Genomic DNA, 24,721 nt, shown 5'->3' with positions numbered 1-24,721 from the left:
GTGTTAGCAAGGAAATGTTCAGCTGTGCTGGCCTGGCCAGGAGCAGAATAAACCCAATGTTGTGTCAACAGGGTAAAAAGGAAGAACACCCAAGTGGTTTTCTGTCTGTTAAAGGGCAAACAGGCCCAGGAAATGTATTTCAGCTTGGGGTTGCTGCTGAAAGCAACCCAAGAGGAGAGGAGGAGGAGAGTGGGGCTGGCAGGGTGGCCACAGCAGAGCTGGTGCTGGAGATGGTCTGTGTGATGTGGGCTGGGAGCCCTGGGAAGCCCTGAGCCTCTCACAGGGGTGAATTTGCTGCAGGATGTGCAGCAGTGATGGGAGTCTGCATAGTCCTGGCATCAGACAAGGTTTTCCTGAAGAAAACACTCTGTGCTTTGTTTAAAAAAGAGGAGAGCTGGGCATGGCAGAGCGTGCAGCTGGGTTTTACTGCTGGTAATAGGTTTGGGCACCTCTGATTAGCTCATTAGATTCTATGACTAAGCCTATTACAGCCTTTCAGTTTGGAGCTGGGGTAGATGTGATGTGCTGACGGCTCATTTTGTGCTGGCAGTGGTCTCACTTTGCTTCTTGGGAGGGAGATTTCCTGCCGAGGAACCCTCAGGTTTAGCTCTGGCCATCCCAGGATCGCCTCCTCAGCCTGGCACGAGCTGTGTGGGTGGGTGCCAGTGAAGCAGGGAATTCCTGGCAGAGCAGGAGTTAAGGCAGCCCCTGGGCTGGGGCTGAGCCCCCCCTGTTGTGCTGTGTTCCCACAATGCTGCCATTGTGCCCTGGAGTGTGCCCAGCCCCGGTGTGGGGACAGGACAGAGCTGTCCCCATGGTGTTACAGCCCAGGAGATGCTCTGCAGCCTCTCAGCCGTGACTGGTGCAGCTCTGCTCCAGCTCCCCTGCCCTTGCCAGGCAGGACAGGTCGTGTTTCAGGCAGTTTCTGCTTCCTACCATGCGAGGATGGAGGTGGGGAACCAGGCTGGGTGGATTTGTCCTCGCTCTCAGCAGGATTTGTCATCCAGGTCAGGCTTGGAGCAGCCTGGCCTAGTGGAAGGCATCCCTGCCCATGGGATGAGCTTTAAGGTCCCTTCCAACCCAAATCAAGCTGGGATTCTCCAATTCTGGCCTTGAGCAGAAGGAATGGAGGTGCCAGCTCTGAATGAACAGGAGAGAAGGGGGTGACCTTCTAAGAGCAGGGGGGCACTGCCAGCAAAGGGTGACTCTGCTGCAGGACCAGCACAGCCAGTGCTGCTGGATTTTACATCCTGGGCATGCAGTGGGTATGGCTTGGCAGGTTTTAGGTGATTTTATCTATCTGGCTCCAGCAGGACCCTGAGGGCAGGGGGATGCCACCCTGAGGCAACTCCTGTGCCCAGACCTGGGCCTGGCACTGCAGGGTCGTGGCCCCAGCTCTGTGTGGTACCACAGAATCACAGACTGGGCCTGGGCAGAGACCTCAGGGGGTCACCCGGTCCTCCCTGCTCCAGCAGGGTCATGCCAAGGCACGGGGCTGTGTCCAGGTGGTTTGGGATCTCTCCAGTGAGGGCGACTTGGTTCCTGGATCATAAAGTTCTTCCTCCTGTCCAGGTGGAACCTTCTGGGCTCAGTCCCTGCCCATTCCCCTCGTGCCATTGCTGTGCCCCCGGAGCAGAGCCTGGGTCCTGCTCGGAGCTCTCCCTGGGGGCACTGCCAGACAGAGGTGAAGTCCCTTCTGAGCCTCTGAACAGCCCCAATTCCCTGTCAGGGAGATGCTCCCGTCCCTTCATCTCTGTCACCCTCCCTGGCCCCGCTCCGGGATGTCGCTGTCCCCGCTGTGCTGCGGAGCCCAGAGGTGGCCACAGCACTCCCGAGGCGCCTCCCGAGCCCAGCAGAGGGTCAGGATCCCCTCCTTGACCCGCTGCCACCGCTCTTCCCGTCGCATCCCAAGGAAACGCTCCTTGGAGACAAGGATGACGTCATCGGCGTCGCCGTCTCCACGGCAACGGGGGGGCGCCCCGCCACGTGACCGCGCGCGGCGTCACGTGATGTTTGGAGCTGCTTCCGGGTCGATGCGGGACGCGGCGGCCGGGCCTGGGTGAGCGGGGCTGGGGACAGGGGGACAGCGGGGACAGGACGGCGGACAGGGCACAGCGAGGCACCCCTGGCACCGCCCGGGCCGCCCCGACACCCCCCGGGCCCGGCCCCGCCAGCGGCGCGGTGCGGGAGCGCGGAGGCCGCTGTCAGCCGGGGCCAGCCCGAGGCCGTGTGAGGGGACTGGGACAGGGACAGTGACAGCGACAGGGACAGGCCGTGTGAGGGGACTGGGACAGTGACAGGGACAGGCCGTGGGAGGGGATGGTGACAGCGACAGGAACGGGGACAGGGACAGCCCGTGTGAGGGGACTTGGACAGGGACAGGGACTGGCCGTGTGAGGGGACAGGGACAGGCCCTGTGAAGGGAGAGGGACAGGGACAGGCCGTTTGAGGGGATGGTGACAGCGACGGGGCTGGTGACAGTGACAGGAACGGGGACAGGGACAGCCCGTGTGAGGGGACAGGGAGAGGGACAGCGACAGCGACAGGCCGTGTGAGGGGACGGTGACCGGCACAGTCCGTGTGAGGGGCGGGGAGGGGGCTCAGGGCTGCGGGGCCCGAGCTGGCAGGGGGCAGCTGCGGGCTCGTCCTGCCCCGGGGCCAGCAGCAGGGCCGGGGGTGTCCCGCGGGGAACCAGCGCTGCTGCCGTGGGACAGGGGCACAGCCGGGCCAGAGCGGGACAAGGGACAGTCCGGGTGTCCCCCGTGTGCTCTCTGGGATCCTCAGCACAGTGCTGGGGTGGGGGAGCAAACAGCCCTGCTGGGTTTGATGGGGGCACTGACAGAGTGGCTTGGGTGGCTTGTCCTGGTGGCTCAGCGGGCCGGGCTCCCTGCCCTGCTGCAATCCCTGGGAAATCCTGCTGGGATCTCCCTGCCCACGGCAGACAGGGTGGAACTGGACGATCTTCAAGGTCCCCTTCCACCCCAAAGCATTCTGTGATTCACTCCTCTGCCTCTGGAGATCATCTCAAAAACAATTTCCCTGAATCATGTCTCGGGAGAACGATGTTGCAGCTCCTTGCAGACGGATGTTTGTGCTATTTATCCGTTCCTGAGGCTTTGTTTGTGTGTAGTCGGGATGTGTTTGTTGTGTGACTGTTCAGGATGTGCCCCCAAGGCATTTGAGTTGCACTGGAATTTCAGAAGCATGCTATTAATGATGTCATTCTCCTAAAGGGTCTCTTCTTCTTCTGGAAGGCTCAGGGCACAGGGGATGGAAATGTTTTCCATGCTGGTGTCAGTGTTTTCACCCATCACCTGGAAATGTTTTCCATGCTGGTTTCAGTGCTCTCCCTTCACCCATCACCTGGAAATGTTTTCCATGCTGGTGTCAGTGTTTTCACCCATCACCTGGAAATGTTTTCCCTGCTGGTTTCAGTGCTCTCCCTTCACCCATCAGCTGGAAATGTTTTCCCTGCTGGTTTCAGTGCTCTCCCTTCACCCATCAGCTGGAAATGTTTTCCATGCTGGTTTCAGTGCTCTCCCTTCACCCATCAGCTGGAAATGTTTTCCCTGCTGGTTTCAGTGCTCTCCCTTCACCCATCAGCTGCAGCAGCACACTGAGCTTTCCTGTAACCAATCTCAAGGCAGGGGGTCGTGCCCCTCTTTCCAGACCCTTCCCAGTGCTGCTTCCAGCTTGGGAATCCCAGCAGGGGAAGGATGTGGAGCTGCTGGGGAGAGTCCAGGGGATCAGAGGGATGGAACAGCTCTGCTGGGAAGAAAGGCTGGGAGAGTTTGGGTTGTTTACCTGGAGAGGACAAGGTTTGGGGTGACTTCATTGTGACTTTCCAGTGCTTGCAGGGAGACAGATGGAGAGGGACTTTCCAAGGGCCTGGAGCGACAGGACAAAGGGGAATGGCTTTAAAGTGTCAGAGAGTGGCTTTAGGCTGGATATTGGGGTGAAATTCCTCCCTGTAAGGGTGGGCAGGCCCTGGCACAGGGGGCCCAGAGCAGCTGTGGCTGCCCCTGGATCCCTGGCAGTGTCCCAGGCCAGGCTGGATGGGACAGTGGAAGGTGTTGGACTGAGGGATGGGAATGAGATGATTTTTAAGGTCCCTTCCAGCCCAAACCATTCTGGGATTCTCTGTCCTTCCCCACTGGGGCCACAGCCCTGCAGCAGAGCACTTAAACATAACAACAAAGGCTCTTTGTTGCCACCTCTCAAAGCCCAAGTGCCTCGTGTGCACTCTGTGCTGTCATTTGGAAAACCCAGAGTTATTTTGAGCCCTGAATTGTCCCTGGTGCTGTCAGCAGGGCCACACTCAGAAACGTGCACCTTGCAGGTCACCCTGTCCTGTCCTGGTGCTGCCAGCATTCCCTTGGAACCTGTCATTGCCTTTGCACATCCTGCTGCTCCTTGCTCCCAGGCAATTGTGGGGGTTCAGAGAAGCCACAGGAGTGACAGATGATTACAGGGGACGTGGAATCCCAGGGGAGGGGAGCTGGGAAAGGTGACTGCCTGTTCCACAACAGTTTTGTCATCTCACAGTGGCACTGGCTTTCAAAAGTAGAGCTGGAGGAAGAAAATGTTGGGGCTTCAAAGCTGTTGGATGTAAATGTCAGTAGTTTTTCTTCTCAGTTCTGGATTGCTCTCACACTGGAGCTGAAAGCAGCATTTTTTGTCTCTAAGGTGAGTTTCTCCTGTGGAATTTCCAGCTGATGTTGGTCAGCAGATAAAGAGGGATGGAAAAGCCACGTGAAGGACAGAGGGCTTTATGCACGTGGGAGTTCCAGAATTTCCAGACCAGGAGTGAGTGGGTGTTTGGAAAGCTCTGTCTGTGGATGGTGCTGAGCTCCCAAACCACTCTGGAACGAGGCCTTTCAGCCTGAAGCCCTGGCTCTCAGGGCACGCTGTTCCTGTACCATGTGGAATGGTTTAGCCTAAGACTAAATGCCTTGTTCCTATCAGACTCCAGTCTGAGGATTTATTTTTTGATTCTAGATAGAGTAGTGACATGAGTCAAGTTTGAGCTATGAATCAACCAAGCTGTTGAGAGATGAAAATGTTGATTTTGGGTTTTTTTAAAGACTGATCCTGTAAGTCCCTATTTGTGACATTTAAACTTTATATAGAATATAAAAATGATGACATGCTTCAGTCAATAGCTGCTTATTCTACTCAAATCCTTTTGGTTGGTGGGTTTTAGGTAGTCTGGTCATGAAGAAGTGAAGTGGAACTTGTCAAGCAAGTGATTCTCAGCAAAGGGAGCCTTAGTGAAATCACTTTTGTTAATAATTTTATATCCAGCTTTATTTCCTTGCCTGTAACAAGTCTAAGGGAAAGAAATGGGCAGAAACTTTAATTCCAGATTAGCAACATGGCTTGCAATGAACGTGTGGCCCAAGTCTGAGGTTCAAAAATGTGATTTTGCAGTTATTAGTGGAAAAGCTGCCCTACAACTAATTGTGCAGTGTAGGAAACCTGCACTGCTTCCTGCACGTTCAGGATTGTGCTGCTGTGTCCATGATGGGTAGCAGGACTAGGAGACCTCTGGAAACAGCAATCTCTTCAGTCATGAGCCAGGCTCTGCTCCTGTGTTACAAACCCATCAAATGCCCAGGAAAACAGGGCAGAGAGAGGGGCTGAGTCCCACCTGGGCAGGGCAGAGCCCCAGCCATGGGGGGTCCTGGTGCCAAAACCACTCCCAGCTGACTCTCAGTATCTCTGCAGGCAGCTCAGCTCCTGTGATGAGGCCAGGCCTCCTTCCTGTGCTGCTCTGTGCCATGCCCAGATACCAAGGGCACAGTTATTATCTCCCAGATACATTAGGCAGCTGCAGAATGGAATTGGCAGAAATTGCCTTTGGGCCTGGCCAAACAGTGTTTGGTGACACAGCAGAAAGGGGAAGTTGGCAAACAGCTGTTGGAGCAATCTCCTGCTCACAAACAGCTGTTTGCTCCTTCCCCTCCTGGCTGCCCTGGAAGGGTGTTGGAGAGTAGCTGTGGATTTCTCACAGTCCTCGAGGGAGGGGCAGAAGTGACAAGTACAGAAGTCACCTTTTGCAGCCTTGTCCTGGAAGAGCATGTGGGGTAAGGGGGTCTTGAGCTTGGCCTGTAATGCTGTGTCTGTACAGCACCAAATCTTCTGACTTTGTGTTCTTTTCAAGTAATGTTTTACTTTCATCTGGAATTTGAAGCAGGACCTGTCAGACGATCTGGAGCTCAGAAATAAAACCTGTGACCCATCTGCTTGTTCTCAAACACCACTGTTAGAAGTGATTATAACTTGCTGACTGCTCATATGCTCTGCTTTTCTATTCTTTAACCAGAAGTCCAAGAAGGGAGCATGGACCAGCCCAGTGGAAGGAGTTTCATGCAAGTTCTGTGTGAGAAATACAGCCCTGAGAACTTCCCCTACCGCCGTGGGCCTGGCATGGGGGTGCACGTCCCAGCAACTCCACAGGGCTCACCTATGAAAGGTAAATTCTGATCTTTCTGAGCATCTGGGGGTGCTGGGAGGAATCAGCTGAAAGAGGAATCACCTTGAATTGCCCAGGAAAAAAACCATCACAATATGTTTTTTATTGGAGAGCTGAGTGATTGGAATCTGACAAAGGGAGAAAGTGACTGAACTGGTTGCTGTAAAAAACCAAATTTCTCTACAGCATGACAGAATCAGAATTAGAGAACAGAACAGAATCATTTGGGTTGGAAGGGACCTTCAAGATCACCAGGTTCCACTCCTGTGAGTGGAAGATGGACCTAAGGCCCTGTGCAGTCTGTGTTTGGGGTTCAGCACTCCTTGGAGCTTTCCTTCAGGCCACTGATCCTGTTTTATTATTGGCTGCAGCAACAGGTGTTTTGGCAGAGGTGGCTTAAAAATACATCAAATATCTAAATTTGAGGTTGGCTCCCATGCCACCAGCTTGCTTTGATGCCTGCAGGGACAGGAGCTCAGCGTGCACAGGAGGGGACATATTTCAGGCAGAGTGCTGAGTTGTTGAATCTCTGCTTTTGTGACAAGGGCCTCAGTTGAACTTGCAGACTTTACTTTGTCTTTTCGAGGCACTAAATGCTTTGTGACCTAGTGGAGAATTCCCCTCTCCTGTGCTCCTGACCTTGCTGCCTCGAGGGAATTTAGCCAGATGTGTGTCTGAAGCTCTGTTCTGCTTGTGGATGTCCTTGAGCCGCCCAGACTGCAGAATCTGTGTCACCATCTCCTCTGAACTAGATCCATGTGACACCTTTAGTCTTCCCTCATGCTCTGATGTTGGCATTTAATTCTTGGTTTGTACAGGTGGGTCTGAGATTCACATTGATCCCATCAGAGCTGCCCCTTCTTTGTGTCACACATCCTGCCCATCATGATCTGTAGGAGTGATCTAAACTTCCATCAGGTCAATTTGTGTCATAACCAGCCCCAAAGGGGAAAACAGCCATGGAAATCAGCTGGATGAAGTTTCCAATGACTGGGTTTGACAGAGGAGAAAAAAGGGCCTGAGTTCAGCTGAGGATAAAACACACTCAAAATGAGCAAGAACAGAAATGGCCTGAGGAATGTTCAGTCAGTGCCCTCTTTGCAGGTAAATTTACCTCTCTCCTGCTCACCTGAGCTGTTGGGGTGCTGAAAAGAGGCCACATCTTAAAATGAGACTGAGACATGACTTACAAATACTGCATTAGTAACTCCCAAAGTGCCACACTAAAGAAACCAAGCTCTCCTGAGCCAGAAAACCTGGAAACCCAGATGACTCCAGGTGATTGTTTGCTGCTAGAATCCCTTTCTAGAAAACCTGGAAACCCAGATGACTCCAGGCAATTGTTTGCTGCTAGAATCCCTTTCTAGAAAACTTGGAAGCCCAGATGACTCCAAGGTGATTGTTTGCTGCTAGAATCCCTTTCTAGAAAACTTGGAAGCCCAAATGACTCCAAGGTGATTGTTTGCTGCTAGAATCCCTTTCTAGAAAACTTGGAAGCCCAGATGACTCCAGGCAGTTGTTTGCTGCTAGAATCCCTTTCTAGTTGTGCAGCTGTCAAGTGTTCAGGAGAAAAGGGACCACCTATTTAGGAAAAAGTTTGTGGTTAGTTTTTAATGGATTTTCCTGCCCCAGAGAGGTGGGAAAGCCATGTTGTACATGAAGGGGTGTAAGACTGATGGCTTGCCTTGCCTCAACATGAATTTCTTGTGTGGAAATCATTTCCTGTTGCAAACCCCCAGCTTTTTGTCATGGTTTAACCTTAGCACAGCAGGCTGTAATTGAGGTCCAAGTCCTTGGTTGATGCCTTGAGTACATTCACCTGTCTGAGGAGGAGCTGGAGCAAAACCAAAGCAGAAATAGAAAGGCAGAGCAGAGACCTGAGATTTTGAATGAATGCTGAATGCTCTACATTGAACCTTGGGATGGGAAAGCTTAGAAAGGAAATGTTTAAATACCTCCTAGGAAATGTTTAAATACCTCCTAAGAAATGTTTAAATACCTTCTAAGAAATGTTTAAATACCTCCTGGCTGTTGCTAGGCCCAAGTGGGCTCAGGGCAGGAGGATAAGGGAGTCTGACTGTGCAGCTGACACTCCCCTAGTCCTGTGTCCTATCTGCAGCAGCAGCTGCTGGGGAAGAACAGAAGTTGTGGCGAGGACTGATAGGAGACAAGCCATAAATGACAAAGGACAGGCCTGAAATGCACAGAAACACATGGAAGAACTGAAGAGCACTGATAGGAGTGGTACTTCAGGTTTACAACCAAGGCTTCAGGATGGTGGCAGTTACAAAATCTGCGTTTAACCTGAAATTGGTGTCAATTCTGACATTACTGGTGGATTTCTCTTGCTGGCTGTGACATCCATGTTTGGGGCTGGGGTCTGTACTCCAAGGCAGTGCTGAGCAGAGGCAGCTTCTGTTTTTCCTTGTGCCAGACCGCCTGAACCTGCCCAGTGTGCTGGTGCTCAACAGCTGTGGCATCACCTGTGCCGGGGACGAGAACGAGATCGCCGCCTTCTGCGCCCACGTCTTTGAGCTCGACCTCTCTGACAACAAACTGGAAGACTGGCACGAGGTAAAATGGTGATGGGCACCTCACTGGGTGCCTTTCACAGCTATTGCTGACTGCAAATGCGTTGCATTGATGAGAGTTCCATTTTTGTGGCTCCTTTCTCATCTCTGAAGGTGATGTTTATTTACTTTGACAGCAGCTGAGCAATACATGTGATGAAATTAATCCAGTGTGGCACTTCACTCCTGTGCCTTGTGACTTACAGTCTTGGCCTGTGGGTGAAAAATCTGTATTTTTGTTTTATTTCATCGTGCAAAGCGCTGGAATTGGCATTTCTAGCACCAAGAAGTTAATGAGCAGTTTAGTTTTTAACAGAGTGGCAGTTGATTCCCAGCTTTGCCACTGTGATGGTGGGCAAGGTGTTTATTCCCTCTCCACATTTGTTGCCTTATCTGCAGAACAGATTTAAAAATATTTACTACAAAGGGTATTTCTGCAGCCTCATTAATTAATGCTAAATGCAGTTGTAAAATCCTTTGAAGTGCTTGGGTGAAATACTGCTCAATAAATGCAATGTAACAGGAGTGAAACAATCTCAATCCATTCAAGTGTCATTAAGTTCCTCACTGGATTATGCTGTCCTTTTATGTTAATGTTTATTGTTGGAAGTATGTGGAAAAAACCAGGATATCCTGGGGTTTTGTGCCATCAGATTGTCATGTCTTTAAGCAGGGAGGGAATGCAGTGTTTGCAGTGTCCCAGCTCAGGGGGGCTGAGCTCATACCTGGTCATACCCTGGTCCCTCACGAGCTGCACATCTCACACCCTGCTCTGTGTTCCAACTCTTCAGGCTGCCCTGGAACTGAAAGGCTTCTGTGTGTGCTGGCCCCTTCCTCTGAGACAGGATTAAGTTTTCACAGCCCATCCACACCAGATAAATATCTCCCCACCCCTAAAACCTGCCCGTGCTGGGGATTCCAGGTCCCTGGGTAGCCTGTTCCCATGCTTAGCTAATAACCTCAGAGGCTAAACTGTGTAATTTAAGTCTCCTGTGCTGCAATTTCAGCCAATTTCTGCCTGCCCTGTTCTCAGCAGGCAGGAGGAGCATCATCACTGCTCCTTATACTGCAGCTTTTTATACCCACTAAGAAGAACTTTAATGTCTCCTTTCCTTATTTTAGTATAATACTGAAAAAAAATACTCTTCTTCCAATCATCCATCATAATCCATTTTATTCTAAATTGGTTTTGGTGGACTAATGCCATCCAATTTGCATTCTTAATTCCTGAGGTGCAACACCCAAACCATGACATCACCTGAAGGAGGTGTGGATTCAGGCAGACTCATTTCACACCTGAGTTCATGAGACAATCCCCCTTTGCCAACAGCTGGGCCATTTATTGACCTCTGTGTGCTATGGCCTGCCCACCTCTGCCCATCCCAGACCTTTGTGGAGAGGAGCTCTCCAGCCAAGCTGTTCTCTGACTCACATTTATTTTCTGCATTGATGCCTGCTGGTGTTGGAAGCTGCTTCCCACTCAGTTCCCCAGTCCAGGAGGGAATTGGGGATTGGCTGAGCTCTGTGGGAGCAGTAGGGAGCTGGAGAAGTTCTCAGGTTTGGCCATGGAGGCAGGAGAAGTGCCCATGGCCCCCTGTGAGTGAGGGCTGGCTCCTGGAACGTGCAGCTGCTCAGCCTTGGGCTTGAGGTGGATTTATGACCTCTCCCAAGGGACTGCCTTTCTCTTATCAAGCTGCTCCTAGAGTGTAATTAAATGAACTCTTGAGGAGAATGAGCAATTAACCAATCCATCTAGATCAGGAATGGCTGGAGTATGAATTACAGGTAGATATCCCTGTGTTTTCCCCCATATCATTGCTTTGTGATGATTCCACAGGGCCCCTTTGAGCAGGTGGGATATTATTGCCAGAGGTCCGATTACTGAATGATACACTTTTCTTTCTTTCTGTTTTTTTTCTTCCCTCCCCACTTAGGTCAGTAAAATTGTGTCCAACGTCCCCCACCTGGAGTTTCTAAACCTGAGTTCCAACCCTCTCAGTTTGTCCGTTTTAGAGAGAAGTTGCGCGGGGTCTTTCGCTGGCGTCCGCAAACTCGTGCTCAACAACAGCAAAGCTTCCTGGGAGACAGTGCACACCATCCTGCAGGAATTGCCTGAGTAAGCCTGGCAGTCTGGGGGTTTGCTGCACCCAGGTCAAGGCTGGGGTATGGTCATGTGGGGAGGGGTGAGGGGGCTGTGAGGATGCAAACATCAGTAGAGAAAAAGGGATGTTTTTTCCTTTGGGAGTTTGGGAGTTCCAGGCGAGTGCTTACACTGTCCTAAAATCCAAACTTGGGTGGTGCTGCAAAGCCCAGGTCTTCTCCTCCTCCAAACCTAAATACCAGAGATGGATAATGGCCCCAAAAATGTAGGAGGGTCCACTTCCCTCTGAGTCACTGTGCAGTGAATGGTGCAGGACATACCTTTTAAATGGGAGGTACTCTGAAGGTCTGGCCACTTGTCAAGGAATATTTCATCCTGCTTTTCTGTGCTAAAGTGTTGATTTCTGTGGTTTGGTCACGGGCCACCTTGGCATTCTGCTCCCGTGGGTGTCCTCAGTGGCTTTGTTTTGATGACAGATCCCTCTTTGTGTGGCTTTGTGAGCAGAGATGATGACAACAGAATGTCCTGCATGGCCAACATACACTTCTCTGGGATTGTGAGAGTTCAGTTGTCTGAAAACTTATATTGGGATCTGTTCTTTCTTTAATGGGAATATTTGACAGTGATGTGGGAGAAAAAAATAATCATCAGTGGTGTATCAAAATCCCATTTCAAATTAAGCTGAGAGCACTGGGAGCAGGTCCCAGTCACTGCAGGAGCTGGGTTGGTGGCTTGTTGGGCACAGAAGCAGAAGACAACCCCAACCAATCTGTTACACAATACTGGGAGAGACTCAGGGAGCACTTAAAAGGTTTTTTTAATCTCTGAAAACATGGCTGGGAGCAGGGATGTAGTTGAAACACTCTGTGTAGAGTGCTCAAAGTGCTTCTCTGCAGTGAGGTTCTCAGAGCTGCTAGAGAAAGTTGTGTTAAAATCCCATAAAAGTGATGACATGATCCTTTCTGCCCTGTGCAGCTTGGAGGAACTCTTCCTGTGCCTTAATGACTACGAAACAGTGTCTTGTTCTCCAGTTTGCTGTCAGTCTCTCAAGCTCCTCCACATAACTGACAATAATCTTCAAGACTGGACTGAAATTCGAAAGTTGGGAATTATGTTTCCATCACTGGACACACTTATCCTGGCTAACAACAACCTCACCACCATTGAAGAGTCAGAAGATTCCCTGGCAAGGCTCTTCCCCAACCTAAGATCCATCAACTTGCACAAGTCAGGTGAGAGCCTGGAAGCTGGGATGGGTTTTGTTGGTCCATCAGAGTCTCTCCTCTGTACAGATGACAAGCAGTGAACTTGCCCATCTGTGGGATTTTCCTGCTGCTTTGGGTACTCAGTCTGTATCAAAGGATGAGTCAGAGCAGTGTGGACCAGTTAATCCAAATGAGCTGGAAAGATTTTTTATGGTGGTAGTTTGCCATCCCTGCCCCAGGTACTCCTGGCTGGGGAAGGATAAATAAATGCCTGGCAGGGGGAGGGATGAAAGAATCCTGTTTTCCCTTTATTCCCTGTTTTATCTCAGGTAAAATGAGGGCATGTGCAGGTATGCAGTGTGGATCAGGCATCCCCCAGCAGAATCTGTGCTCAGTCATTACAGCCTCACAAGTGATGCTGGCAGCTGCTTTTACACTCCAGCCCCAGAGGATTTTCAGAAAGAGAACGAGCAGTTGGAATATTGGGAAGAGCACCCTGTGCTGGGAGAGAAGGAGCTGCAGGGCAGCTTGTGGGGGCTGTGATGTGTTTGTGTATGACACATACACCAGAAATTCATCTGCAGGAGTGCTTCATGCACCAGCAGCTTTTGTTCTTTACAGCTTTATATGCTGTGCAAGTGCTGCTGAAGTGTCAGGCAGGTAGCAGGGACTTTATTAACATGCCCTACAATGTAAGCATCAAGGAATCCCTGTAATAAAAGCTTAACTAGAGGAGGAAAAGCCTGTTAAGCTGCATTTGAAAGCACTGCCTCACCGAGGAACAAGTGCTCTTCTGGTAAGTAGTTCTGCAGTTTTCATGCCAGGTGCTTAAGAAGTGTGGGCTCTGTGTTGCATTTTGATGTTTTGGGAGCTGAAAGTCCAATAGGAATCCCAAGGAGGTTGTTAAAACTTTTTTGGGGGTTTTAGAGAAAGCTGCTGCACTCTGAAGTTCTGGCAGGTGTGGACTCCAAGATGAGTTGTGTTGATCTCACCACACAATCGTGGCTCTGCTGTGCTCAATCCTCAGCTTTGTTTTATTTTGCCCTCCCTGCTTGCTTTGTAATCCCAAATGTCAGGTCTTGAGGGGGCTGAAAACAAGTTAAAACCTTTTTCATTAAATGGCTGGATGGCTTCTGGGACTGTTTCACCGTTGGGTTGTGAGCAGAAATGGGACCCAGGGTGGTCATGTATGTGAGGTAAAGCCATTTGATGGCTGTTTAGTGATGCCTGGGATGAAAGAAGTGCTGGTGACTCTTACACTCTGAAGGCAGCATCCCTTTATAGACACATCACTGATGCTGGTCAGTCCCCAGCAGTGAGCCCAAAGGCTGAGTGGTCCATAAAAAAGCCATGGAGAGCATCCTTATACACTTGGAAACAGCACAAGAGAATTTCAGCTCTTCTGTCTTGTAAGCCAATGTTGATTTTTTTTTTTTTAGCAGCACGTGGTGAGCGAAAAGCCAGCTTCTGAAAGGAGCAGCAGTGACACTCTCCTGTCACATATGTTCTTTGGCTGTGTCTGATTGTCTTGGATCCATGATGGGTTTTCTGTGTTTGTTAACACAAATCTTTTCTCCTGAGCAGGTCTGCATTGCTGGGAAGACATTGACAAGTTAAATTCTTTCCCGAAGCTCGAGGAAGTGAAATTGCTGGGAATTCCTCTGCTGCAGTCTTACACCACCGAGGAGCGCAGGAAGCTGCTAATAGCCAGGTCTGTTGGTTTGTTCTGCTCAGCAGAAACATGACAAGGCAAGGAAGGGTGGGAGCAGGTGATCAGAGGAAGAGGTTGGCAGGAGATGGAGTTCTGTGTAAATGCAGGAAGATTGGAGCTTCTTTTGTGGAAAATCAGAGAAGTGAAAATCTTAACTCTGACTGCTCTGCTTCTCAGGGGATTTTGTGAGTCTCCTTCAAATCTGTGCACATGTGGTGCATGTCTGTGGTGAAATGAAAATGCCTAATTTTGGATATTCTTGAGAAATTCCATGGAACTTTCCCGCTCTCTCAAAGGGATCGAGGCCTGAGCTTCCTGGCAGGAATTCCCATGATGTTAAAGCTGAGGCACTTTGATGTGCCAGCCTTGTAGTTGAGCCTGTCTGGGCTCCCCTCCTGGCTGACTGTGGCTCTTGGTGTGTGCCTGCAGGTTGCCATCCATCACCAAGCTCAACGGCAGCATCGTGGCTGACGGCGAGCGCGAGGACTCGGAGCGCTTCTTCATCCGCTATTACATGGAGTTCCCCGAGGAGGAGGTCCCCTTCAGGTAGGAACTCTCTGGCCTGCAGTGGACAGCAGGGACAGAAGGGTGCTGACTGGCCAGGTGATGGGAAATAAGTGCCAGCTGTTCCATGAAAAGACACCCCTCATCTTCCTCCAGCCTCGGCTCCTTCAGTCTCTTTGGGCTGAAGTTGTTGTTTTCGTGTTGTCTGATGAATTGTGGGGTCACTCCTGAGTCACATTTGGTTTTAAAAGTGTGTCAAGTGCCATTAAACAACAGGAGTGTTCAGGACATGACCTTCACTGTTTCCTGGCCTCTCCCACAGCTCCCTTCATAATCCACCTGTGTTTGGGAGTGCCCAAAGCCAGGACACATCGTGCTCTCCACTGCCAGGCCAGGGCATCTAATCCCCTGGACCATCTGGTGTGTGGAATGTGCTGGCAATGGGAAGCTGTCCCCTCACTTTCAGGCCTGCAAATCACAAGTCTGATGGGTTTTCTTTGCCAAAAAAGTACATCCAATGATCCGTTCATCTTGGTAAACTAATGAACTTGGACAGATGCTGTTCAGTCTGTATCTTTTTTGTGCCAGCATCCACTTACTGCTTCTAATGGGCTGAAGAGGGAGCATGGAGCATCAGGCCTTTACCTGCCCTCTGCCCTAAACCCTCACATGCTTTTGGACAGCAAAGCTTTATTATTGTTTTTTTTACAGAAAAGGGGTAGGACAGGTGTGTGTGTGTGTGACTCTGAGGGCACAGAGGTGGGGACACACTGAAGGTCACAGGTGTGGCTTGGCATGGATGACAGAGGTGCAAATGGCATCTGCTCAGTGTTTTCCTCTGCTTAACTCTCAGCTAAAATGCCTCTTGTTTTTCTAAAGCACTGGATATGTGACTTGCCAATCCCGTAAGGGGGTGGGAAGGCTGGAAAGGGGAATGAGGGCATGGCATTTTGTGTGAATATTGATAGGGTCAGTGATTATAATATTTGTTAAGAGCATGCTGGGGTCAGTTCAGAGGCAGAGGGCATTCATGCAGTCAGGGAGACAAGACAGCTGGTCCTTTTTCTGAGGACAAGTTCTGACTTCTAATTTTAGAGAGCCTTGAAGCGTAAAAATTGAAGGAAATATTGGAAGGGATAACAGCAGAGACAGAGAATGCAGGAGAGAGGAAGGGGAAGGGGAGTCTGGGACTGTGAGCTCATGGTGCTGCTCCCAAAAGGGATTAATTTCCATAAAATTTCATATTTCTTGTGTTTGGTGGTGACAGAATGTCAGTGATCCATATATTGCTGGGAAGGACACAGTGGGATGCAGCTTTAGGCACTCATGTTGCCTAGGACATGGGAACAGGCTGTGTTACACATCACCACACACCACTGGGATTGGTTTGCAGGTGGGATCTCATGTAAAAGATGACTGACATCTCCCCCATCCAAGAAAACCAGGCTAATTTTGACCAACATGCCAGCTTTCTGCTAGAAAAATTACCTCCCCCTCAGATTTCTTACCCTTTAAGCACTGGTGCTGCCTTTTTCATGGTCAATGGCCTCTTTGTCCAAATCCCTTCATCTGTGCAGCGTTTCCAAGAGACTTCTGCAGTGCCAGAGAGGGTTGTTCTGTCCTGGAGGGGTTGGGGGCCACTGCAGACTCTTTTCTACTGAGGCTGCAGATGGCTGAGAGTGTCCCCAGTGCTGGGTTTCAGCTCCTGGACCCACAACCAGCAGCCCTTGTCCAAAGGCAGAGCTGGCATTTCTTGCAGAGGGATTTTGTGTCTGTTTGTTGCTAAAGCTTCCCCTTCCTCGCTCCCAAATCTGGTGTGGGGTGGCTCCAAAAGTGGTTTGCAATTAGAAACTAATCAGGACACACATGTTGTGGCTGGGGTCTGACATCTGCATTGCAGTGCTGCCTCGAGCACAGGGAGAACAACTTGAGCAGGGAAAACTTGCCAGTGGGAGCAGCCCCCCTCCAGACTGGCAAGGTGCAGCCTGTGATAAGCTCTGTCACCAGAGCCCCCCTGCTTGCTGCATTGCTGTCTGCAGCTGGAAGGGATCAGGCAGGCAGGGAAATGGAAGGAACAGTTTATCTCTGTGGATGTCGTGGTTACAGGGAGCGCCGGGTGCACAATCCAATATTGGCTGTCTTGTGGAGTGACGTCCTCGTGTCTGGGGGGTTTTAATGAGCCCTCTGCTTGTCTGCTCCACTGTTTATCTGCACAGAAGCACAGACACTTTCAGCCAGGCTCAGGTCTTCAGCGGCCTCAGTGTCTGCCTGGCTGCAAGGGGTGATTAGAAAAGTCTCCAGGGTGCCTATTATTGGGGTCCAAAACATCCATGTACCAGTCTGCCTTGGTCCTGATTGATTTGAGGGCAGCCAGTCACTCACACTTCCACTTTCTTTGCAGCTCACATACCAAGGAGGAGGGTGCAAAGCTCACTCTGCCCTTCCTCAACACAGGAAAATTTCAGGCAGCATTGCTTGACCACCACATATTTACAGCACGTATTTGGATAATCATGGCTCTTTCATGGTGGTTCTCTCTCTCAGCTTGTCTGAAATTTGTCCCCCTCTTTATCCTCTCCCCTCCAGCAGCCCAGTTCACTCTTAGAGCATGAATCATGACACTAATTGGGGCTGGCCCAGAGGTTGTTGCTGGTCTGCAGCAGCAGAGATGCTGAGAGTTAAAGGATGTCCCAAAGAGGGCTGAGGGCTTGGAGCAGCAAGAGCTGGGGGTCCTCTCTCCCCCTTTCCTATTGGATGCTGCTGCTGGCAAATCCTTCCAGAGAAGGAGAAGCCCTCCCCACTGCTGCCATGTTGGCTAGCATTTGCTCTGCCTGCAGGAGGGTTAAACGTGGGGAGTGATGTTTTCTCTCAGCACTAATGGCTTTCCCAGATAAATGGGGCTGCTCCCACCACCCTGCCTGTGAGAGCAGGGCACCGTCCTGCTTGGGATGCTCCGGTGGTGTCCGTGGGACTGGGGAAATCCTAGTGCCTTGTGGCCCTTACCTCAGTGCCCAGCACACAGAGGGGCTGCTGTTCTCCAGGAACATTCCTGCCTCCAGCAGGACTCCCTGGGGTCAGCAGCCTGCCAGATCCCGTGGCTGCCCCGGGGGCTGTGACACCGCGCCCATCGCATTCAGCCCCGCCTGGGATCGGGAGCACAAAGTGCTTTCTGTGCCGGGCTCTGAAACATTACCTGTCCTCAGCAGCTCTCAGCCTTTGTCATCCCAATGCCATTGTGTTTTGTGCTGCCATTCCTCCTCTTTCCCAGCCAGGCAGGGAGATCCAGCCTGGCCCGATGGGAGCGATACCGGGGGAGGGCAGGGGTGACACAGACTTTCCATTGCAGGGACCTTGGGAAGAGCACTCAGAGAACTTGGCTGCAAGGACAAGGTGACAGTGGAGTGTGTGCCTCTGCTAGTAAAATTCCCATCTTGTTTTAGAGCAGGTGTGAAGGATCAGCTGGCAAGAAGTGCCCTGTTTGTTATCAGCTCTCAAACTGTGCAGCAGCTCACCTTGTTTTGGTGATCTTGATGATCCTGTGCTCAGTGGAGTGTAACATTTGGGACCTAGCTGGCCTTTTGGAAAACAGCAGGAATGTCTGATGATCAGTTAAGTCGTGAGGCCACAGATACTGAGAATCTAAACTGAAGGCTGTGTCCTTTTTGTGAGCACTGCCTTGGTTCTGGCACTCTTCAGTGAAGTGTTTTCACTGCAGCAGGAGGTGTAGAGTTGTGAGCACGGCGTCCTCTCTTTCTTCCAAATCCCACTGCAGCCCCGGCTGGGATTTCTGAAACTGTAGGAGCCCAAACTGTGTTGTCAGGAAGCTGTTTTGAGACCAGTCAGCTTGAACATCTCAGGCTGGTGGTAATTTCACCTTCCTCAGCAAGACACTTCTCCGTAGCGGGACGCTGAGCTCACGTCAGTGCCACGGTGCAGCCCGGGGACTGTGGGACAATGACTGCAGTGCTTGGGCTTTCTGGGGCTTTTAGCTGGAATCAGGGTCAGTGTTGTCTCATGTGGAGGACACTCTGACCTGGGAGATGTGCACTGACTGTACCATAACTCTGGACTTGTTGAACTTTCCAGGTATCACGAGCTGGTGACCAAGTACGGGAAGCTGGAGCCCCTGGCAGTGGTGGATCTGCGGCCTCAGAGCAGCGCCAAGGTGGAGGTTCACTTCCAGGACAAGGTGGAGGAGATGTCCATCCGCCTCGACCAGACTGTGGCAGAGCTGAAGAAGCACTTAAAAACTGTGGTGCAGCTGTCAACAAGCAACATGCTGCTCTTCTACTTGGACCAGGAAGCTCCTTTTGGTCCCGAGGAGATGAAATACAGCTCGCGGGCGCTGCATTCCTACGGCATCCGGGATGGGGATAAAATTTACGTGGAGCCCAGAATGAAATAGCCTTTCTGCCCACACCCACACGCCCCCACACACCCACACACATGCATTGAGGAGTTTTTTGCAAGGTTTTTATTTCGGTTGGTTGGTTGAGGTTTGGTTGTGTTTCTGTAGCAGGTAATTTCTTAGCCCGGAGGAAGTGTCCTGATCTGAGAACCATGCCCACCATCCACTGCAGGTGACCTTGAGGTGACAATTGACTTCAGGACGTGTGTTTCAGTGTGGGCAATACCTTGATGTTTCCTTTGATGCTCCGGTATACTCGTGATTTGGCATGAATGGTCAGTTGTTCAAGCTAAACAATGCCAGGGTCCATAAGGGAGGAGACAGCTCGGTGCAGAATTTGACCTGTTGTTTTCTTTTCCTAAATTTTTTGGTGTTTTGCTCCACCAGATCTCCCTTTGGCCTAGCTATCCAACTGTGGCTCGAGCTTGCTGTAGTATTTTCTTGCAGCTTGGTGCTGTTTCAACCTTTTGTTGTGCTCGAGTTCACAGGAAAGATCTCCATCAGTATTCTGCTTGATTCAGAGCTCAGGTACTTTAGTGCATCCACTTCTCTCCACTGGTTTGCTTTCTGTGAGTGCACAACATGGGGGAAAGAAAAAGAACTTCCCAGAAAGAAACTTTCTTTTCAAAGTGCACGCTCTACATCCACCTGATTTTGGGGGAAAAAAGAGGTTTTGGCTGCTGTACCCATCTCACACGGTGCCTGCAGCCTGTGGGGATAAAGGATGTGTTGGAAAGTGAATTTTGGGAGGTGTGGATGAGCGCTGCATTGGAAGGGCTTTTAGAACAACAGGTCAACAAGGGGTTGAAGAGCAGCTTCCCCTGTTGTCCATCCTGATGCTGAAGAGCTCCTCCGTGCACTTCACCTTGTACCAGTGGGTGCTGCAAGTGGAATGGCTAAAATTCCTCTCCTGGGAGAGAGGAAGAGTCAAGTTGAAGTTTGTGTTTGTTGCTGTTGCACCAGTTCAAACCTAGCACTTTGCTCGGGGCCCCTGGCCGGGGGTCCCTGCTTAGGGTCCGGACTCGGAGGATGTGTTGGCTCGGATCAGCCTCTGGAGGTGGAGGAACAAAGCAGCTGGGCCCACGTTGGGTGTTCAGCTGGGCCCACGTTGGGTGTTCAGCAGGGTTCACTGAACAAAGCAGCTGGACCCACGCTGGGTGTTCATCTGGACCCTCGTTGGGTGTTCAGCTGGACCCACGCTGGGTGTTCAGCAGGTTTCACTCTCTCTCTCTCTTGGCTTCCCCCACGTGCCCCTCGTAGGCATCGCGTGCTGCTGCTTCACGTAGTCCCCGTTTTCTACTGCAGAGCAGATCCCCCTGCCTGGTCAGTGAAATCCTCCTTCCTTTTTCTCTCTCTTGTTTCGCTTTCCTGTGTCTTCCCCGCTCCAAGTTCAAGACTTTCCCAATTTCCTGGTTACAAGCAGCTGCTCAGCAGATTTTGGAGCTGTGCAGCGAGGGCTCTAGTTACACATGAACTCCTGACCTTCATTTTGAAATGCTCCCTTTATCCCCACGTGCACTTTCTTTCCCAGGATGCTTTCTCCCACATCACCGAGCTCCTTTGGTATTCTTGGAGTTGTGTATTTCTCTTCACATTTTACCTGGATTGTGGGGTGGGATCATTGGGGAGGGGACAAAGTATTATTATCTCATAGTCTTCAGGTTTAGGATTTGGGGATTGTTCAGAGGGGATTAGTTCCTTATCCAAAGCAAGTGTTAAAATGGGAGGATTTAAAACAAGTTACTAATTTGTGCCTCGTCCCCCTGCCAAAAATAGCAATTTCTTCGCCCCGTAGAGATGAGCAATAGGGAAGGGAGTGAGATTTTCCACAGGTAGCATAGATTTTTCATAGATCCATGGTACCTGTAAACTAAACAGCAGGGAGATAGTGGCAGTAGAACATAAAATGATGCTTTTATAAGCTAGAGCTTTACTGAAGATGTATTTTCCGTTTGGGCAGCGAAAATAATTTGCTGCCTGATAGCAGAACCCTTAAGCCAACACTTCTGTATGATATATACATACCTACCAATAGGAAAAGTTGTGGTTAATAAGATATTTTGTTATAAAGCAAAGTTTTATGAAGATATGGTTGTTTAAATATTAGAAGCCTATTTCAGCCCTTGACCTCCAGTGTAGGTAGGTTTTCCCTGAGTGGCTGCAGAGTCCGAGGCAAGCGACCTATGGGGATGCAAAAGTATCTCTGACCCGATTCTGCAGGGCAGTAATTGCCTCTGTGGGTGTATTTATGGCATTGTACCTGCTATTAGAGAGATGCTGTAACTCTTGACCAACTTCCTCAGCACAATTAAGAGTCTGGGTTTCAGAGAAGGGAATAAACAAAGGCCGTCAAAGAGTGGAATGGGATGATAAAGGAGGGCCAAGTACGTGCTTTTAAGTTTGTTTGCCCACTAAAAATTGGGCTGTCTGTGGAGGGATCAGTGCTGTCACCAGCTCAGAACTGGCAGTAAATCCTGCTTTTATTTGTGACAGACCTGGTGGGAACTGGAAGATGGAAAAAGAGAGCACAGAAGGTTAAGAGGTGCTGGGGATTTGGTGCTGACACCCAGCCCTGCTCCCCTGGTCCCTTCAGGTATGAAATCACCATCCTGCCACTTCTCCAGGGGAAGGTTTTTCTCAAGGCATTCACCTTGTGTGCAGGTAATGGAGCAATCGTGGGGCAGAAACCAAAAGTCTTGGTTGGCTTCCCAAGGAGAAGGACTCACCCCAAAACCAGAGAGAGTTTGTGTGTGCAGATGATCAGCTGTGGGAAGTGGGACCAAACAGCACACAAGGATGTGGCAAAATACCCCAAATCATGGTGCCTGGTGGGGAAGGGTCTTGTGTGTGTGCCACCCAGCAGGGGACCATGTCCTGGGGAGAGAGGAGAAGGTTGGGTGCTCAGTGAGGGTGCAGATGTGGCAGGAGGTTTGATTAAAACCTCTGCCACGTCAGGAGGGGACGTGTCCAGGCATTGCCAGCGTGTGCCCTCTTCAGCTAAAGGTCCCTGGGTCTGTCACATCCACTTGAGAAAACAAAACAGATGTGCAAGCTTCCCTGGCTTGTGTGTCCTACCTGAGGGCTGCTTTTGTTGTGTTGTTCCTGCTGTTTCATGCATCAAAGTCTGCCACGGGCAGCCTGCACAGTGGGCAGAGCACCTGCTCCACGAGGACTTGGGTGACAGCTGTATACCAAAGTGTCCCACGGCTCCGTGTGACAAGTTTGAGGCTGTGCTGTGTGGTTTGGAGATGTTCCTGTTCAATATCCATATTTTTGGCCAGATGTTCCAGGCAGATCACTGCTATGAATATGCACGGGGTGCTGGCTGTCCTCTGCTCGCTGGCTGGGATTTGTAACCTTGTTTTTTGGGAGCTGCAGGTGTGACCCGTGGTGGCTTGGGGGACGTGCTGCTGGGGACAGGCTCTCCCTGTGCCCTCTCCTCCTCGGGTCTGCAATCCGACAGAGGTGTCACGGCTCTGCCTCCTCTCTTGTCACTGAGATTCTTGTAGGTAGGTTCTGTTCGTGTGTGCAAGATTTGAGAATGCAAATGAGGTGCTTAAAGCAGCCCAGAGGCTGAAATGTGTATTCCTGGCAGCTGTGCCTCCCTCGTTTGGATGTGGCACGTTTGTAGGCAGCAGAGAGACGCCTTCCCCAGAGCAACCTTAGAGGGGCTTCAGCCACCTCGGGCCTTTGCCTCTGTGATTGCTTTTCTGCAGTTCCTGGAAACTTCAAATATAATTTAAACATGAAGATCTGTTCTTGCTCCCTGTTAATGTTGCATCCATATGTAATTTCAAAGAAGAAGAACTGTGAGTCCATCTGGTTTTTTATTCTGGTTTCTCTCCCAGGGGATACACCTCCCGCTCCCACAATTTGCCTTTGGTTTGCTCGCAGACTTAGTGGTGGAATTCAGGCCAAAATAGGTCATTGGTTTGGATCAGTTCAATAAACTTATGTAAGTTTTTACACTAAAACCCCCAGTGTCCTGAGCTTTGCACTTTTGTGTCCTCTGAAGCAAAAATGTTCCCTGTTGTCACCCCAAAGGTGGGAGTGAAAACTGCCGGGATTTTTTTTGTCCTGCTGATGGTTTTGTTGTCTGTCCATGAGCTTGGGCACAGCCACCTCACCTGAGCAAGGAGAGGAGAAGTCCCTTCCAGGAGAGCTGGAAGATCTGTTCCTCCTCTGGTCTGTATTTCCCCATGACTGGGACTCATCCCCACTTCCAGGTGAGGAATAAAGCTCGAGCTCACTCTCTCTCTCCTCAGAGGAACTGGCCTTGGGGTTAAAACAAATTTCACCCTCATGGCCTGCACCAAATGACCCTGGGGAAGGCAGGAGGAGAGAGAGGTGCTCCTCTGGATGGGAAAGAGCTCCTGGGCAAATCCTTTGCCAGAGCATTTCCATGGGCTGTGCCAGGTGCTTGAGATGGGAACGAGACAAGGCCCTGCCTGGGGCTGCTGTGCCAAGGTCAAGCAGCCACAGAAGCCCTTGTGGCATCTTTGAATCTTGTTTTTCCTCGAGGTAAGGCATGGGAGGAAGTTTTCTGCTGGAAGAATTAAGAAGAAGAAGAAGAAGAAGAAGTGTTTGGTTGTTCAGCTGCAATGTGTTCAGCGCTGCATGATGGGAACATCCCTGCCAAAAGAAGAGAGGCTGGAAGACAAAATCTTCCCCAAAGAGTCAGTGAGACCTAATCAAACTTCATCAGTGTTCACTTGCCCAGACAAACAGGACCAGAATATTAAACTGACAAAGGAGCAGAGGGAAACCTATTTTCACCAGTTTTCTCTGTGTTACAAAACAGAATGAGGAGAGTCAATTGATTTTCCTGGAGCTGGTTGTGTTTAAAATGTATGGGAGGGAAGGGAAGAGCCAGGATACAGGCTGGAAGTAATCTGCCCCTGGAATATCAGTCAGTGCTGATGTCCCCCTGCCCTCCTAAAATAGCTGTTGGCTTAGAAAAGGGTAAAAATAAATTTAAAAATGAAAATTTCCTGCTAGCAAGGCCATGCTTGGAGGATGGAGGGAAAGCAAATTCTGGGATTTGCTGTGGGGGCAGTGAGCTGCCTGGTGCCCTGATGTGCTAGGGGAGGTAAGAGACAGCTTTTTGGGGGAATCTTGCTGAGCACACTGCCAGGAGCACCCAGGGACAAAAAGTTCTGGGCTTCTTGTTGGGCTGCTGGCATTCCTGTCTCCTCTCTGTTCCTGGCAAAGGGTGGGGAGGACAAGAGGAATTAAGAGCTCCTAGCAGGGAAAATAGGGAATAAAAGGCCCCCACCCCAAATGTCAGAGGGGAAAATCAGCCAAGCTCAGGCTGTTTTCCCACTGCTGGGGTTGGAGCAGTGCCTGTCTGAGCTGAGCCTTGCTGCAGGAGGAAAAATCAGCTCTGACATAGCTCTGCTGAGGGATCCTTCACCCCTCAGCTGCTGTTCCAGCCCTCCCTCTCATCCAACATGGATATGAACCAACTCAAAGCAGTTGAAATGTTTTTTGGGGTACAGATTGGACTCAAATGTAGAGCTGTGGTCAGCCCAGGTGCCAGAGGTAGGGAGAATCCCTGTGGAAACTGCAGCTGTACGAGTGAAAATGGCAATAACGCTCACAGCAGTGAAGCTCCCCACCAGCACCAGAGAGGGTGGAAATGGGAACGGCAAAGAAACCTTCTGTGGGCTGGACTGGGTGAGTTTTTCCTTTTCCACCTGTAAAAAGGCAGGAGTTGGATGGCAAAGGAACTCCATTGAAACTTCAGG

At 50.6% G+C, this 24,721-nt stretch overlaps 1 protein-coding gene across 2 annotated transcripts; it reads left to right on the top strand.

Annotated features, from left to right (window-relative positions):
* Nucleotides 1-1,969: 1,969 nt before the first annotated feature.
* Nucleotides 1,970-22,948, top strand: TBCEL (tubulin folding cofactor E like). Of its 2 annotated transcripts, XM_059867377.1 has the most exons (9): nucleotides 2,026-2,059; nucleotides 4,636-4,686; nucleotides 6,326-6,475; nucleotides 8,910-9,049; nucleotides 10,980-11,161; nucleotides 12,122-12,378; nucleotides 13,936-14,062; nucleotides 14,492-14,608; nucleotides 18,653-22,948. In XM_059867377.1, the coding sequence occupies exons 3-9, from the start codon at nucleotides 6,343-6,345 to the stop codon at nucleotides 18,969-18,971; spliced, it is 1,275 nt and encodes a 424-aa protein (XP_059723360.1). In that variant the 5' UTR covers nucleotides 2,026-2,059; nucleotides 4,636-4,686; nucleotides 6,326-6,342; the 3' UTR covers nucleotides 18,972-22,948. The 2 variants fall into 2 exon arrangements, with proteins under 2 accessions (XP_059723359.1, XP_059723360.1); XM_059867376.1 differs by lacking the exon at nucleotides 4,636-4,686 and having other exon boundaries at nucleotides 1,970-2,059.
* The last annotated feature ends 1,773 nt before the right edge of the window (nucleotides 22,949-24,721 follow it).

This window comes from Haemorhous mexicanus, chromosome 24 (assembly GCF_027477595.1).
Source record: "Haemorhous mexicanus isolate bHaeMex1 chromosome 24, bHaeMex1.pri, whole genome shotgun sequence".
Lineage (NCBI taxonomy): Eukaryota > Metazoa > Chordata > Aves > Passeriformes > Fringillidae > Haemorhous > Haemorhous mexicanus.
Note: the sequence above shows the minus strand (reverse complement) of the source record. Positions and strands in the feature narration are given on the sequence as shown.

Excerpts from the sequence above, each read along its gene's own strand:
- TBCEL (XM_059867376.1), top strand. The coding sequence starts at position 6,343 with ATGGACCAGCCCAGTGGAAGGAGTTTCATGCAAGTTCTGTGTGAGAAA. Across the intron at positions 11,162-12,121 it reads ATCCTGCAGGAATTGCCTGA|CTTGGAGGAACTCTTCCTGT; the intron begins GTAAGCCTGGCA and ends TGCCCTGTGCAG. Across the intron at positions 12,379-13,935 it reads CATCAACTTGCACAAGTCAG|GTCTGCATTGCTGGGAAGAC; the intron begins GTGAGAGCCTGG and ends TCTCCTGAGCAG.